The sequence below is a fragment of the Macaca thibetana genome, chromosome 16 (genome assembly GCF_024542745.1).
Source record: "Macaca thibetana thibetana isolate TM-01 chromosome 16, ASM2454274v1, whole genome shotgun sequence".
NCBI lineage: Eukaryota > Metazoa > Chordata > Mammalia > Primates > Cercopithecidae > Macaca > Macaca thibetana.
The window spans coordinates 45,315,230-45,331,123 of NC_065593.1; the positions used below are offsets into that span (position 1 = coordinate 45,315,230).

Genomic DNA, 15,894 nt, shown 5'->3' on the forward strand with positions numbered 1-15,894 from the left:
AGCAAAAGAGCCTAGCTCAGGTATAGAGATGTAATGTAGTACAGCATTAATAGTTTAGGTTCTGGAATTATGACTGAATGTGATTCATACCAACTAGCTATGGCATCTTGGGCAAGTTATTTTCTCCAAACCTGTTTCCTGACCTATTAAAGAGGAAAATACTAGTAGCACATTCCTCATAACATTGTAGTGAGGAATAGGTGAGATAATGCACGTGAAGCACTTAACATCATCCGTGGTACACAGTGCTTTGTAAACATTAGCTGCATCCTCTCATTCTTCCCTTTTTCTAACCCACCATAGAACAGATATTCTATTAACAAAGATATAACAACAAACAAAATGATTTCCTTTCTTTTTTTTGTTTTTTTTTTTTGAGACCGAGTCTGGCTCTGTGGCCCAGGCTGGAGTGCAGTGGCGCGATCTCAGCTCACTGCAAGCTCCAGCTCCCAGGTTCACGCCATTCTCCTGCCTCAGCCTCCCGAGTAGCTGGGACTACAGGCGCCTGCCACCACGCCCGGCTAATTTTTTGTATTTTTAGTAGAGATGGGGTTTCACCTTGTTAGCCAGGATGGTCTCGATCTCCTGACCTCATGATCCACCCGTCTCGGCCTCCCAAAGTGCTGGGATTACAGGCTTGAGCCACCGCGCCCGGCCTTGATTTCCTTTCTTAAGGGGCCAATTTTTTTCTTTCTTATTACTCTCTCTAGCACAATCATAATAGATTCATAAAGGTAAAATAGGAATGCAGCATTTTAAGTTTTTTGGATGGAAAAACCTATTCTGAGGCACTCAGCGCCCCCCTTTTATATCTCCAACCTGATGACAAAGGAAATGAAAGAAATTCAAAGCTAAAAGTAAAGCATTTTTTAAAATATATATAGATATGTTTTAGTTTTTTTTTTTTTTTTTTTGATAAACAGACATGCTTAATGATAGCTTACGCTCTACAGAGATGACTACGGAGACTTTTAATCTATAATCCGGGAGTATATAACCATGCAGTACAGACCAATTAGCCAAATGTAAAATAAACTAGATTCTTACCACAACTACCCTATAAACACTGCAGCTATTCTTTGCAAAAGGATCCTACATCTTATGTGAAAACACCTAGTGTGGGGGAACCAGAAACCTAGCTATGTGGCCAAAAGTAAAACCCAAAGGAAAAAATAGCAATTCAGTGGTTAATTGGTGAAAACAGGAAATTTGTGCCCTTTACTGTGCTACTGCTTTTGTCTTCTTACTTTTATTCTTTTTGTCCCTTCAGCCCATCCATGTTAGCACTCAGTAGGTCTGAATAAGCCATCTGAAACTTATTCACTTGCTTGGAGCTCACCACAGTGCTGACCTTCTTTTTCCCATAGATAGCTCTTAGCAGACACTTGTCTGAGGGCTCAAAGCCCTCCACAGAACCTTTCTTTGGAACAGGTTTGGTTCGACCACTCTACTTCTTCAAGGTGATATAGATGCTGCCCAACCTCCAGCACTTCTGGAAGAGTCTGGTCAGCTCCATCAGGAACTGCTCGCTCTCCAACATCATCGTGGTGATGCTGGCTCAACTCCCTCCGCGTAAGCCCCTAGCAGTCTTAGTTTTGTTTTAATCGATGCATAAGTGTACATATTTATGGAGTATACTGTGATGTTCTGATAGATGTATACATTGTGTAATGATGAAATCAAAATAATTAGCATATCCATATCTCAAACACTTGTCATTTCTTTGTGGTGAGAACATTCAAAATCCTCTCTAAAGTATATTTTATTTTAATTAATTAATTTTTTTTTTTGGAGGGCAGGATGCACAGGCCAGGTGTCAGCCTCACTCTCTCGCAGCTGCACCCCCCAACGGATATTTTAACAACAAAAAATCTGAAGAAATCTTATAGACTCTCCAAAGAAGAAAACTGAAAATTTCCAAACTTTCGGGTGAGAAAAGTTAGCACACAGCAAGGTTATCAACTTGTACATCTCCAGGGGCCTCCTTTCACAATATGATCTACATTTTGCTCTAGGGAGGAACACCTTACATTGATGACATTGTAAATGGTACCCCAGAGTTGTGCAACTCTGTGGTCATGAGGTCAAGACCCAGGGCTTACGCATTTCCTAGCTGTTTTGAATATTTAGTTTTCAGGTGTCTAGGGCATGGTCAATTATACTTTCTACGAACATTATGTCTTTTCCTTAGCATATGCTGTTCCATCTGCCGAGAATAACATATTCCCATCTTTCAACTTGTAAATTCCTATCAGAGCCTTTAAGACGTCAGTGTGCAGCCAGGCACGGCAGCTCACGCCTGTAATCCCAGCACTCTGGGAGGCCGAGGTGGGCAGATCACTTGAGATCAGGAGTTCAAGACGAGCCTGGACAACATGGCGAACCCTGTCTCTACTAAAAACACAAAATATAGCCAAGTATGGTGACGCTCACCTGTAATCCCAGCTACATGGGAGGTTGGTGCAGGAGAATTACTTGAACCCAGGAAGCGGAAGCTGCAGTGAGCCAAGATCATGCCACTGCACTCCAGCCTGGGCAACACAGCGAGACTCTGTCTCGACAACAACAAAAAAGACTTCATCGTTGTGGGAGTGCTGCCCTAAGTTGGCTATCCCACCTCTGGGCTTCTGTAGTACTCTATGCAAACCCCTCTCACAGCCCTTGCCATAATATATTCCCATGACCAATTTTCATATCTATATCTTGCACTGAACTGTAAGATCCTTGAGGACAGGAACTATGATTTTTCTATCATGGTTCCTAGGACATAACATAGTGCTTGAGTTATAGTAGCTATTTATCCATAGTCTCATTGTGGTAAAAATTTAAAGCTTAAGAAATCAAGAGACAATAGCAATACTTTAGCTGAAATCCTAAATTCAAAAATAAAGTTAATGGCGTAAACCTGGGAGGCAGAGCTTGCAGTGAGCTGAGATCCGGCCACTGCACTCCAGCCCGGGCGACAGAGCAAAACTTCGTCTCAAAAAAAAAAAAAAAAAAAAAAAAAAAAAAAAAAGTTAAGAACAGTTGTTAAAGAGGATATTCCCACTTTCTTGCTTGAAAAACTGATGGTTTTTCTCTCGTTGTGCAACATACTGATATAAAAGTGACCAAAGCGGCAGGGCACGGTGGCTCACGCCTATAATCCTAGCACTTTGGGAGGCCGAGGCAGGCAAACCACGAGGTCAAGAGATTGAGACTATCCTGGCCAACATGGCGAAACCCCACCTCTACTAAAAATACAAAAATTAGCTGGGCATGGTGGCACATGCCTGTAGTCCCAGCTACTTGCAGGTTGAGGCAGGAGAATTGCTTGAACCCAGGAGGCAGAAGTTGCAGTGAGCCAAGATCACGTTACTGCACTCTGCCTGGCGACAGAGCGAGACTCCATCTCAGGGAAAAAAAAAGTAACCAAAGCAACACTGTTGAAGTGCTCAAAACATGTTAAAGCTTTTTTCCCCTAATCTATTACCACCTATTGATCATCAGCTCTCTATATTAGCTACAACCTTCTTTCCTCCTCAGGGAATACCAGAGAAGAGCCAGGAGGGGTCAAGGGTACGCTCCAAATTTAACCCCACATGCCTAAATGCACTAGAGATACTTCAAACTACCTTCCAACCCCAAGATTCTCAATTCTTTATTACCAAAGCAAAATTCTATATTTCCACACTGATATTTTGGTACAATTATTAATATTTATCAAGTGTGTATTGGATTACATTCCAGAATTAAACATGGTTTTAGAAGTACTGGGCCTCTGCCAATAACAAGTTCAAGAGACTACAGATGCTCCTTGACTTATAATGGGGTTAAGTCCCAATAAAACCATCATAAGTTGAAAGTATTAACAGGCTGAACATGATGGCTCACATCTATAACCCCAGTACTTTGGGAGGCCAAGGTGGAAGGACTGCTTGAGTCCAGGAGTTTGAGACCAGCCTGGACAACATAATAAGATCTCCCAAGTAGTCCCAGCTACTCAGGAGGCTGAGGTGGGGGGATCACTTGGGCCAAGGAGGTCAAGGTTGCAGTGAGCCAAGATCACACCACTGCACTCCAACCTGTGCAACAGAGCACAAGACCCTGTCTCCAGAAAATAAAAGCACTATACACCTAACCTACCAAGCATCATAGCTTAGCCTAGCCTACTTTAAATAGGCTCAAATCACTTACATTAGCCTACAATTGTGCACAATCATCTAACACAAAGCCTATTTTTAATAAAGTGTTGAATATTGCATGTAATTTATTGAAGACAGTACACTGAAGAGTACTGGTTTACCCTCATGATCAAATGGCTAACTGGGAGTTACGGCTCGCTGACTGGGAGTTATAGCTCATTGCCACTATTCAGCATCACAAGAAAATATTTCAGCCACATATCACTAGCCCAAGAAAGGACTGAAATTCAAAATTCGAAAAGTTTCTACTGAATGCATATTGCTTTAGCACCACAGTAAAGTTAAAAAAATAATAATAATTAAATCAAACCACCATAAGTCAGATACCATCTGGACTTCAAGTCCCTAAGCCTAAACCATTCAAACAGAAAGTGAAGGGATAACATTTTCATTTTACTGATGGAGACACGGCGATCTAAAAAAACAAACAAACAAAAAAACACAAATGACTCAAGACATACATGTGTCTCTATCCATTATACCATCCACAGTTCCTTTGGGTCTACAAACTGGATAGCAGCCCCCAACAGAAGCATTGTTAAAGACCTGACAACTCTGCATTCACTCCACATTTTACCAATCATCTGGTGCACCGTCATCTACACCAAGCCAAGGGACCAGTTTCCACATTAACTAGGAAAATAATGTGATGGGCCAGTCAGCCAGATGTGAGGAGTGGTAAGGAAAAATGAAGATTTTTACCTTGAGAACTCTGGCTTAGCCTGGCTGAGGAGCGGGTGACTCGAGCAGATCGTCGGGATGTGCCATCACTTTCTGAACTGTCTGTGTGCTCGAGATCTGTAGAAAAATCGGAATCTTCGGTTCCATCTGAACTACTGCCTGCATTCCTCTGTAATACCATAGATCCAGATATTAGCACAGAAGCATTTGGTCTGAGGGTTTGCATTAACATTGAAAATAAAACAAGCTGTGACACCGAAAACACCAAGTTCAAACCTAAGAAAGGATTTCCCATCCTCCCACCCACCCAGGCAACTTCACTTTATTTAGAACACTTAAATGGAACAATGTACAAATAAGGGACTTTTGTTAAATAAATGAAGAGCTTCCATTTCATTGGCTCCCGTTGCCCAGGCTGGAGGGCAAGGGCACAATCTCAGCTCACAGTAACTTCCGCCTCCTGGGTTCAAGCGATTCTCCTGCCTTGGCCTCCCAAGTAGCAGGGACTACAGGCACCCACCACCACGCCCAGCTAACTTCTATATTTTTAGTAGAGATGGGGTTTCACTATGTTGGCCAGGCTGGTCTTGAACATCTGACCTCAGGTGATCCACCCACCTTGGCCTCCCAAAGTGCTGGGATTACAGACGTGAGACACCACACCCAGCCATGAAGATAATTAATTCTTACTGTATTAGCACTAAGTATGAACCAAGATCATTCGGAGATCAGTATCACAAAAAAAGGTCCACTGTAGTGAAAAAATCGTTGGTGCTAGACCTCATTTAACTTTAGAGTAGCTTTTGTTAAATGTCTCCATGAAAAGCTATCATATTTTTTTAAAACCATATACCATCTCAAAATATCATGGACCACAACTCTGATCCCAAAAGAATTTAAGCAGAAAAAGACGAAAATTGTTACTGCGTATGCCATCTATCCTTGAAGTTTCTCCACATGAAAGCCATCTATCTTTCAAAAAGGCAGCTTGCACATGAAGACTCATGGGTATTCAAAAACAGTTGTTTTCAAAACCATCTTTTCAATGAACAATTATTTGTCAATTATTAACCTCCTCAGGAGTTCTTTCTTAGCCATAAAGATAACTTTTATCAATTGAGCACTAACACTATACCCTTTACAAAACCAGAAAGGAAAAAATATTTGCTAAAAATACAAAGATTCACGCTGTAAGTCCCAATTCTTTATTCAAAACCCTGAGGGCCAGTTGTGTTTAGAATTCGTATTTTTTTTTTATTTTTAGAAGGGGAGTACTTTGCATGTATCCTGCAAATATTGGGTGCAATAACAAAACATAATACTTCTGCAGCAAAAGATATAAACAGTCACACTAAATGAGACACACAAAAACCGTAAGTAGCCTCAGGACAGATTAAAACAGGTTTGCCGCCAAACAGGTTACTAAAAAAATGTACATTTTCAAGAAACTCCTGGTATTCAGGAAATTAAGAAAGAAGACTGGGGCCCTATTTCAAGGCACCAATATTATTCCTGCATTTGGTGAGCCTTAACACACATACCACCGGCTGGGCACGGTGGCTCATGCCTTCAATCCCAGTACTTTGGGAGGCCGAGGCGGGTGGATCACCTGAGGTCAGGAGTTCGAAACCAGCCTGACCAACATGGTGAAATCCTGTCTCTGCTAAACACACAAAAATTAGCTGGGCGTCATGGAATCCGCCTGTAATCCCAGCTACTAGGGAGACTGAGGCAGGAGAATCGCTTGAAGCCGGGAGACAGAGGTTGCAGTGAGCCAAGATCATGCCATTGCACTCCGACCTGGGCAACAAGAGCAAAACTCCATCTTAAAAAAAAAAAAAAAAAAAAACCATACATACCACCCACCAGCTGAGATCATTTTAGGAGACATTAAAAAGCATACATTTTCAGCCTGAAAAACCTCTGTGAAGAGAAAGATTTCTACTGAAATGAGCAAGAATACCACCCAGTTTTCCAAATATCTCAAGGGTAACCTGCCAGGAAATGAGCAAGAATCACAGAAAATGTCTAAAATAAGCAAGAATCACAGAAAACAGCTAAAATGAAGAGGGAATCTTAAAAGTCACCATTATAGTCTAATTACCTAGATATTTAAAGCCTTGATGTGAGACTTGTTCCTTCCTGGCTTGATCCTGGAACTCAGCTCTTCCCTGTGGCTTTTACCAGTATACCTCCCATTGTACTCCAGAGCAGACCAACTGCTCCTTCACTTCCTTCCTGTAACACTTTGTATACACCTCCAAGCAGAGAACTTACTAGATCGTCCTAAGGTTATTCATGTCTGTTTTCTCCTATCGGGCTGTGATACCCTTAAGCCAGGGATCACGTCTAATAAATTTCTGAATCGTCAGCAACCACCGCGCAGAAAGTAATCAATAGACATTTGTTCAATTGAGTTAGATTTGTTCTATATTCTGGATCTGCCACTGCCTGAGTGGCTTGCGGCACTCCATGGACCTCCGTTAGTTCAACTGTAAGAAGTAGGGGGCCATTCCTGGGTGACCTCCTAAGTCCCTTCTAATTCTAGAAGTTTTCGGTTTTTACCAACTGCATTTTCTAGGAGCTGTCGAACTAGCAAGTAAAGATTACGGCTTGGAGGCAACTGGCCTGAGTGGGATCCCCTGGGAGTGGGCGCCGGCTTCCCACCACCCAGTCTTCTGCTTTGTTGTGCCCCTCACCTGGAAAGTAACGAGGCCTCCAAAACCCCGCCTCTGCACCTATCAGCGTCCCCGCTCGGAAAGGCGGGGATTCGGGCCACCCAATCGAGGTCCGCCTAAGCCGCGCCCCCACAGGACAGACTGCCAACCCCGACCAATCAGGAGAGGAGGGATCGTTCTCTCCAGCCAGTGGGAGAGCGCTAGGGCCGGGGCCAGACACCGCCCCCGCACGCGGGGAGGTGACCGTTGAGCCCAAACAGGCGGCGTCACCAGCCAATCAATATGCTTCCTGACGTTTCAGCGACCAATTAATAAGAACGCCTCCGATCCAGGCAAGCAGAGGGCGGGAATAGTTGCAAGCATAGGCCGAGGCCAGGGTCGGGCCCACATTTTTCTGTTGGATATGGACAGAAGAGAGGGTGGCTGAGCAAGGTTCGGGGGAGCGGGAAGTTGGGACCCAAGCAGTGTGAGGCGTGGCCAACTGCGTCACGGTGCTCAATCGACTGTCCTTAGAAACCCGCCATCCCTCCTCTCCCGTTTCTCACCTTCCTTCGCGGCATTGCCGGCGGCTGCGGCCCGACGGTTCCGATTCGGGCAGCGGCGGCAGCAGCAGCAGGAACGGTGGCTCCGGCGGGCTCCGTGGCGGCCTCTGTAGCAGTCCCAATCCTGCGGACGATCCCTAGTGCCTCCTGCCTCTCAGCGTCTGGAGCGTTCTGCGCAGGCGCCGCGGGCTGAAGCGCTTTTTCCTTCACTTCCGGCTGGGTCTCGCGTCCCCTGACGTTACGGGCCAAAGAGGGTGCTGGGAGATTAGATCCTTTTGGTGAAGCTAGTGGGCGCCATTTTGAAGTTGGGCAGAAAGTGACTCCAGTGGTGGAATCCGGGGCCAGCCATTTTTAGTTAACGTGAGTGGCGCTGTTTGTGGGCGTGGGTAGCCATTCTTGTTTGGGGCAGAAGCCTGACAGTTGATGTAAACGGTTCTCATCTTTACCTAGGGCAAAATTTCCCTTCCCGGTCGTTTTAATTTCCAGAGTCGAGGAAGGAAACCCCCCGGAATCCATCAGGTTGCTGAGATTAGATTTAACCCCTTCGTTGCCTGATTGTTTAAAGGACGTTTCCGTTTATTACATAAACTCAAAAGTTGCAGAGGGATGTTTTGTGAAAGAAACTTTGTATTTTAAGAACCATCCTGGTGCCGAAGGGGTGGGAATGGGGAATTGAAAAAGGAACTAAAGGGTAGCGTCCGCCATCAGGAAGTTTCCTGTCTGGTGGAGGAGACATTGTCCTTGCTCTTAGCTAACAGCAAGTAAATTAGTTGATGTCGCGGGGAGGAGGCAAAACCATTCTCCAGAAGCTGCAGCTCAAAGAATTCCCAATTTAGCTCTGTGGCGAGCGCCCACTTCCTTCCCGCACTGTGTTTGGGTTTGAGACCACTGGGGGCCCTGGGGTGAAAAATGTGATTTGAAAGTGTCCCGGGAATGCAGTACCAGAGTCAGAAAAGCATTGAACCCCATTTAGCTCAAATGACCTCTGGAATCCAGATGCTTGAGGCGGAGGAAGAAGAGGGAATGTTTTTACTGAAGCTGAAGCCCCCAAAAGAATGGAAATTTGAATAATAATGAGAGGGCCTAGGAAGGAGAGGTTGGTCACTGATACTAGGCTGAAAGAAGAGCCTTAAGAAAAGGCTGGAAAGTGGAGAGCAGGCGTTGAAGATTTAACCTCTCTGGAGGAAAGGCCTTGAGAGGACCAAGTCTTGCCCAATTGCAGCTGGGTGGAACCCAGGCACGCTCAGTCATTAAGTTAGGATCCCTAACCCCAATTTCAATCTGAGGCCCCTTTAGATGGAGATTTCCCCCCGTTAAGATGGAGATTTTCCCCAGGGGCTAAAGAACAAAGTAGCAGAAGGTAAACATCTGATTGATGTGCTAAGTAAAGAACTCAAAAGAGTTAAAGTTCCAGACCCTTAGCCAGCACTCTCCTTGGGGATGTCCTGGGCCAGTGTTGACACAGGCAGCTTTTAGTATTTAATACTTAGCTTTTAGTGCTTAGTATAAATACCTTTGATAACCTACTTAGGTTGAACTGCACGTAAGAACTTACTTGAAAATGGCTCACATTACTTCTTCCTTTGTAGCCCCTCACCACTTAAGCATTTAATTTCATACCATTACTCTGTTATTTTGCACTTACTGATATGTTCCTGAGGTTACATTTGAATGTTCTGGCTCCCCAACTGGTGGTAAGAATCTCTTATATTAAGAGCATATCTCAATTATTTCATACCATCCTTCTTTTTTTCTCTCTCTCTCCTTTTTTTTTTTTTCTTCCTAGATAGAGTCTTGCTGTGTAGCCCAGGCTGGAGTGCAATGGTTGAATGTCAGCTCACTGCAAGCTCCGCCTCCTGGGCTCAAGGGATTCTCTTGCCTCAGCCTCCCAAGTAGCTGGGACTACAGGCGTGTGCCATCACACTCGGCTTATTTTTTGTAGAGACAGAGTTTCACCATGTTGCCCAGGCTGGTCTTGAACTACTAAGCTCAGGTGATCCGCCTGTCTCGGCCTTCCAGAGTGCTGGGGTTATAGGTGTGAGCCACCACTCCCAGCCATACCAGCCTTTTTTTTTTTTTTTTTTTTGAGACAGTTTTGCTCTTGTTGCCAGGCTGGAGTGCAATGGCACAATCTTGGCTCACAGCAACCTCTGCCGCCCGGGTTCAGGCGATTCTCCTGCCTCAGCTTCCCGAGTAGCTGAGATTACAGGCGCCCACCACCACGCCTGGCGAATTTTTGTATTTTTAGTAGAGACAGTGTTTCTCCATGTTGGTCAGGTTGATCTTGAACTCCCGACTTCAGGTGATCCACCTGCCTCAGCCTCCCACAGTGCTGGGATTACAGGCATGAGCCACCCCGCCCGCCCCTTACCATCCTTTCTAGTGGTGCTCAAACCTTGTTCTTCCCACAGTAAATTCTTGCTGCTCAGTAAGAATATCATTACTGTTTTACAGTCCCTGAATGTATAGCACTCAGAGATGGTGAAGTTACCCTCCCTGGAAATTAGTGTTTTAGAATAAGATCTTATCCTGACTCGCATCCATCACACAAATACCAGCATTACGGGAGTTAGTCGTTAGTTAATTTCTTACACTAGATTCCCTAAGACTGCAGCTGATGCTAAAGAGTTTACAGTTTCATTTAGATATGATTCTTGTCCTTGGAAAATGTACACTCTGGCAGAAAGATGAAAAAACTAACACCAGTAGGATAGAAACATGATCATAAGGAAAAAAATGTGTATAGTACTTGAAAGTAGACCAGCTAGGTATATTTAGAATGGGGAAGGGGAGGATGTTAAAAGCTTATTCCTTCTTCCTTTCTTTTTTTTAAACCAAATATAACATTTACTTTGAGGGTCATGCTCATCACAACACAATTAGCTTTCCAAGCAGGAACTGATGTTGATTTCAAAGCCTCTGACAGGTTGCCCCTTGGCCATCCTCAACCACCAGACTTCACCACTGACACTCTGGACAGTTCTCCTTGCCTTTCTATTTTCTTAGACTTTACTTCCTGCCTGGATACATCTCCTAACCCTCTTTAAATTTTTATTTATTTATTTTTATTTATTTTTTTTTGAGACGGAGTCTTGCTCTGTCACCCAGGCTGGAGTGCAGTGGCACAATCTCAGCTCACTGCAAGCTCCGCCTCCTGGGTTCATGTCATTCTCCTGCCTCAGTCTACCCAGTAGCTGGGACTGCAGGCGCCTGCCACCACGCCCTTCTAATTTTTTGTATTTTTAGTAGAGACAGGGTTTCACTGTGTTAGCCAGGATGGTAAAATTGTATTTTTTCAGAAAATCTTTTCTGATTCATTCTTTGTAAGGTAGTAGGGCATAATGATACGTTATTTTGCACTTAACTGCTGGATTTGTTATTTTCCTTGTACAGTTTGCTAGATAATTCTGTTCATTTCCCTTCCCAAATATATAATAGAAACATAAATAAATCATGTTTATTGTATCATCAGCTCTACTAGTGTCCAGTACAAGGCTTTGATGTCAGATCTGAATTTTAATCTCAGCTCTGCTGCTTCCTACCTGCATTACTCTTGGACAAGTTTTTGTTTTTGTTTTTTGTTTTTTAAGAGATAGGGTCTCACTCTTGTCACCCAGTCTGGAGTACAGTGGCACAATCATAACTCACTGCAACCTTGATCTCCTGGGCCAAGCGATCCTCCCACGTCAGCCTCCCAAGTAGCTAGGACTACAGGTATACACCACCATGCCTGGCTAATTTTTAAATTATTTGTAGAGATAAGATCTTGCTACATTGTCCAGACTAGTCTCGAACTCCTGGCCTCAAGCCAAATCCTCCCACCTCAGCCTCCCAAAGCACTGGGGTTACAGGCAGGAGCCATGCCCGGCCTTGGACAAGTTTTAAATTTGTTTGTGTCTCAGTTTTCTCACCTGTGATGTGGGGACATTAATAGCCACCTCACAAGGTTGTAAGGAATAAAGGAGATGAGTGTTGTAAAGCACTTTGCACAGTTCCTGACATAGAGTAATTGCTCAATAGCTGGCTATTGTTATTTTTATTTCCAGTCACTCTAGTCATGGCTATAACATTCTAATGTTAGTGACTATATCTTTACATGGTCTCAGTGATTGTTTGCTTTTATCTGTTCAACCTCTTTAACTCTGTTCAACCTCTGTTCAACCACTTTAACTGAAGACACACAGAGTGATTACCCAGGCATTAATCACCCAGGTACCAGGCACTGAGTTACACCCCATGGACAAAACACCATCTTTCCCCTAAAGGAGCTTAGAATCCTGTAGGGAAGACAGACCAGTAAGCACACAGTTATGAAAATGTAGAGTATTACATGGGAAAATAGGAAGATAAGCAAGGTTCAGAAGTGCTACAGAGGAGGAGGTAGAGTGTTTCATTTGGAAAGTTTAGGAAAGGTTTCATAAAAGACATGAAACGAGTAGAATTTCACAGGATGAATGTTTGCCAGTAAACAAGGACAATATATGTGTTTTACATGCAAAGAAAACAGAATGTACAATAGTACAGAGGTGTGGAGGAGCATTATCTGTGGGTGCCTAGGAGGTGCATAAGAGGCATGGTTTTGGGAACCAGTTCATGCAGAGTGTTCAACACCCTCCTATGGAGACTGAACTGGAAGTGGTAGGCAATTTCTGAAAGTCCTTAAGCAGAGGAGGCCCCCAGTGAGACATGCATTTTAGAAGTCTCTTTCTGGCAGCTGTGAAGGGCACTGATCAGAGTAGGAGGGAGACCCAAGGCAGGAGACCAGTTAGAAGGCTGCTGAAATAGCCTTAGCCAGAGACGAGAAGGGACTGAAATAGTCACTGGGAGTGGGGGCAATCTTGTATGTGTGTGTGTGCTTGTGTATTTCCTTACTTGTATCAGTGTCTTGTCTCCTCAGTTTTGTAAGCTCCCTGAAAGATCCCTGGATGTCCTTTAAAATGTTGCCTTGACAGTAAAATTATAGGTACCATGTTTCAAATACAAAATGTAGTTGTTCATTGTTTGCTTCTCCCAGAGGTTGGGAGCCTTGCCTGGATGGCCACAGCATCTCCAGCTTCTCCCTTGCTGCCTGGCACCCAAAAGGGCTCAGTAGTTGGGGTGGCACCAACTTGAATGTTTCTCACCCCACTACCAGTTGTTGACACAGCTAGGAAAGGCTTGCACAGAACCAGCCATGCTCTCTCCTGTAAGCCTCTTTCTGACCAGTGAGGTGGCTGGTAGGGGTTAGGGATAGCCATTTCCTCTGTGTGCAGTCTTGTAAGGTGGGGGAAGCATGCCTTGGCCTTTTAAAGACAATGCTAGTGTAGCCAGGCCAATCTCATAACTTCTGAGGCTTAGTCTCTGTCCCTTTAGAAGAATCTCAGGGGTTGCTGATGTGACTATAATTCCTATTAAAATATTTTCATTTGCAGCTGCCTTTAAAAGGGTCAGCACAGTCACTAATAGGCCCTTCTTCCTTACTCTTGCTGGAGATGGCCTGGAGCTTCTCTTACATTCTGGCTACCTGATTTGGATCTTGTAGCACCCTTAGCCCCCAGCCGCAGCCTCACCCTGGGAGAAGTTATTGGACAGATCCCAGCAGGCGCAGGCACAGCTCCCCGCCTCTGCAGCTGGGGATATAAATAACCACCAAAGCTAAACAGTCAAATAACCACATTTTGAAAATCGCTAAAAAAAAAAAATCACTCTGATCTTAATTCAATAGCAGTTCTTCTCCCACCTCTGCCCTTCATCTCCCCCCTTCCTCCACTTATCTACCTCCCTTCCCTGATCCAAGCTCCCTAGGGAAGTCAATCTGAGCACAAAGCTGTCTTATGATGAAGACATCCTTTTCCATACTCGATGGGGCCAAAGCCCTCCAGGGCTGTAGTTATAGTTACAAGATGTTGTTATGGCAGCAGAGGCCTCAGGGCAACATATGTTCCACAATGGTAATTGGGTTTTCTTTAACAGACTGTCTCTCCTGGGTTCTCCATGCCCAAATTCACTTACCAAGAAGACCAGGGAATTGCCATTATGGATGAGCCTTCATTTTTTGATTCCAGCAAAACCAAATTGCTCTATTCCCCAGGGTGGAAAGTACCCGGTCACCATGGGCTGAGACATTTAGACTACAGGCATTTTCATTTATACATTCAACAAATGTTTATTGAGCACCTGATGGGTGCTAGGCATTGGCCAGAAGCTGAATAAGCAGACATGGTCTTTCCTCTCTGTCAATTTAGGACAAGTATGTACAGGAAGGGGCTAGAGGAACACTTTCACCTGCCCTCAACCCCCCTACACCATTTCAAAATGATTAACCCAGTGTAATAACACTAAATGAAAATTTGAGGAAAATAAAAGATATCCTTAATCTCACTGCTGCCACAGAAGCTTTTTTTTTTTTTTTTTTTAATTGAGACAGAGTCTAGCTCTGTTGCCCAGACTGGAATGCAGTGACGTGATCTCAGCTCACTGCAACCTCCACCTCCCGGGTTCAAGCGATTCTCCTGCCTCAGCCTCCTGAGTAGCTGGGACTACAGGTGCGTGCCACCATGCCTGGCTAATTTTTCTATTTTTAGTAGAGACAGCATTTTGCCATGTTGCCCAGGCTGGTCTCAAATTCATGGTTTCAAGTGATCCACCAGCTTTAGCCTCCCAAAGTGCTGGGATTACAGGCATAAGCTACCATGCCTGGCACAAAGCAATTTTTTTTTTTTTTTTTTTTTTTGTGGAGACGAGTCTCTGTCACCCAGGCTGGAGTGCAATGGCGTGGTGTCAGCTCACTGCAAGCTCTGCCTCCTGGATTCCTGCCATTCTCCTGCCTCAGCCTCCCAAGTAGCTGGGACTACAGGCACCCACCACCACACCCGGCTAATTTTTTTTTGTATTTTTAGTAGAGACGGGGTTTCACTGTGTTAGCCAGGATGGTCTCGATCTCCTGACCTCGTGATCCACCCACCTCAGCCTCCCAAAGTGCTGGGATTACAGGCGTGAGCCACCACACCCAGCCCAACTATTTTTATTTTTTGTATATTACCTTCCATTTTTTTCTCCTCATGCATACATTTTATGTGCTTATTTTAATATAGATACACTCATTATTTACATGAAATTTTATTTTTATTTTTTTTGAGACAGGATCTTGCTCTTTTACCCAGGCTGGAGTACAGTAGTGCAATCACCTCTCACTGCAACCTTGACCTCTTGGTTTCAAGCGATCCTCTCACTCAGCCTTCCAAGTAGCTGTGACTACAGGCACATGCCACCATACCCTGCTAATTTTTTTATTTTTTGTAGAGATGGGGTCTCATTATGTTACCTAGGCTGGTCTCAAACTCCTGAACTCAAGCAAAATGCTAGGATTACAATCATGAGCCACTGTGCCTGGCCGAAATTTTATATTTTATACATCTTCTCAGCATTTTCTGTGTTTCCCTAGAGTCCTGGTAATTGTAACTATACTCACTGGGTGACATTGCACTGTGGTGCTATGATGTAATGTGCTCTCATTCCCCTGTTGTGGAGTTATTAAAGCTCTTTTATGTCAGATAATGCTGCAGTAAGTGTCTGCATGCATCCATAGCTCTCTCCTGTTTTTATTTCTGCCACTTATATATTGCTTCTTTCCTCTCCTTAAAGACTCGCACAATTTACAGTGTCATCATCAGTGTAAGGGTGCCAATTTAAGTCATTGTTTCCAGAACTAAACATTACCACTTTTTAAAAATCTTGTAATTTTAATAAAAATGAAAATGGCACCCCAAATATGCTTTTGATTTTATTTCTACTGAGGATATACTTCAGTCTTTCATGTGTTTATTTACT

At 44.0% G+C, this 15,894-nt stretch overlaps 3 protein-coding genes across 4 annotated transcripts in view; 2 read left to right on the plus strand and 1 right to left on the minus strand.

The window, feature by feature from the left end:
- Positions 1 to 8,381, minus strand: part of KAT7 (lysine acetyltransferase 7) — a 40,281-nt gene extending 31,900 nt beyond the window's left edge. For both annotated transcript variants that reach the window (XM_050765661.1, XM_050765659.1), the window contains exons 1-2: positions 8,089 to 8,381; positions 4,887 to 5,034 (exon numbers count right to left, since the gene is read on the minus strand). In XM_050765661.1, the coding sequence (XP_050621618.1) occupies positions 4,887 to 5,034; positions 8,089 to 8,103 (163 nt within the window). In that variant the 5' untranslated portion in view covers positions 8,104 to 8,381. The remainder of the gene's footprint in view (positions 1 to 4,886; positions 5,035 to 8,088) is intronic.
- The window catches only part of PHB1 (prohibitin 1), a 444,080-nt gene that overhangs the window by 51,036 nt on the left and 377,150 nt on the right, over positions 1 to 15,894 (plus strand). The window lies entirely within an intron of this gene.
- FAM117A (family with sequence similarity 117 member A) overlaps positions 8,394 to 15,894 on the plus strand; it is an 81,317-nt gene continuing 73,816 nt past the window's right edge. Inside the window, exon 1 of the mRNA XM_050765668.1 lies at positions 8,394 to 8,445. The gene's annotated coding sequence lies outside the window, so the exon portion shown is untranslated. The remainder of the gene's footprint in view (positions 8,446 to 15,894) is intronic.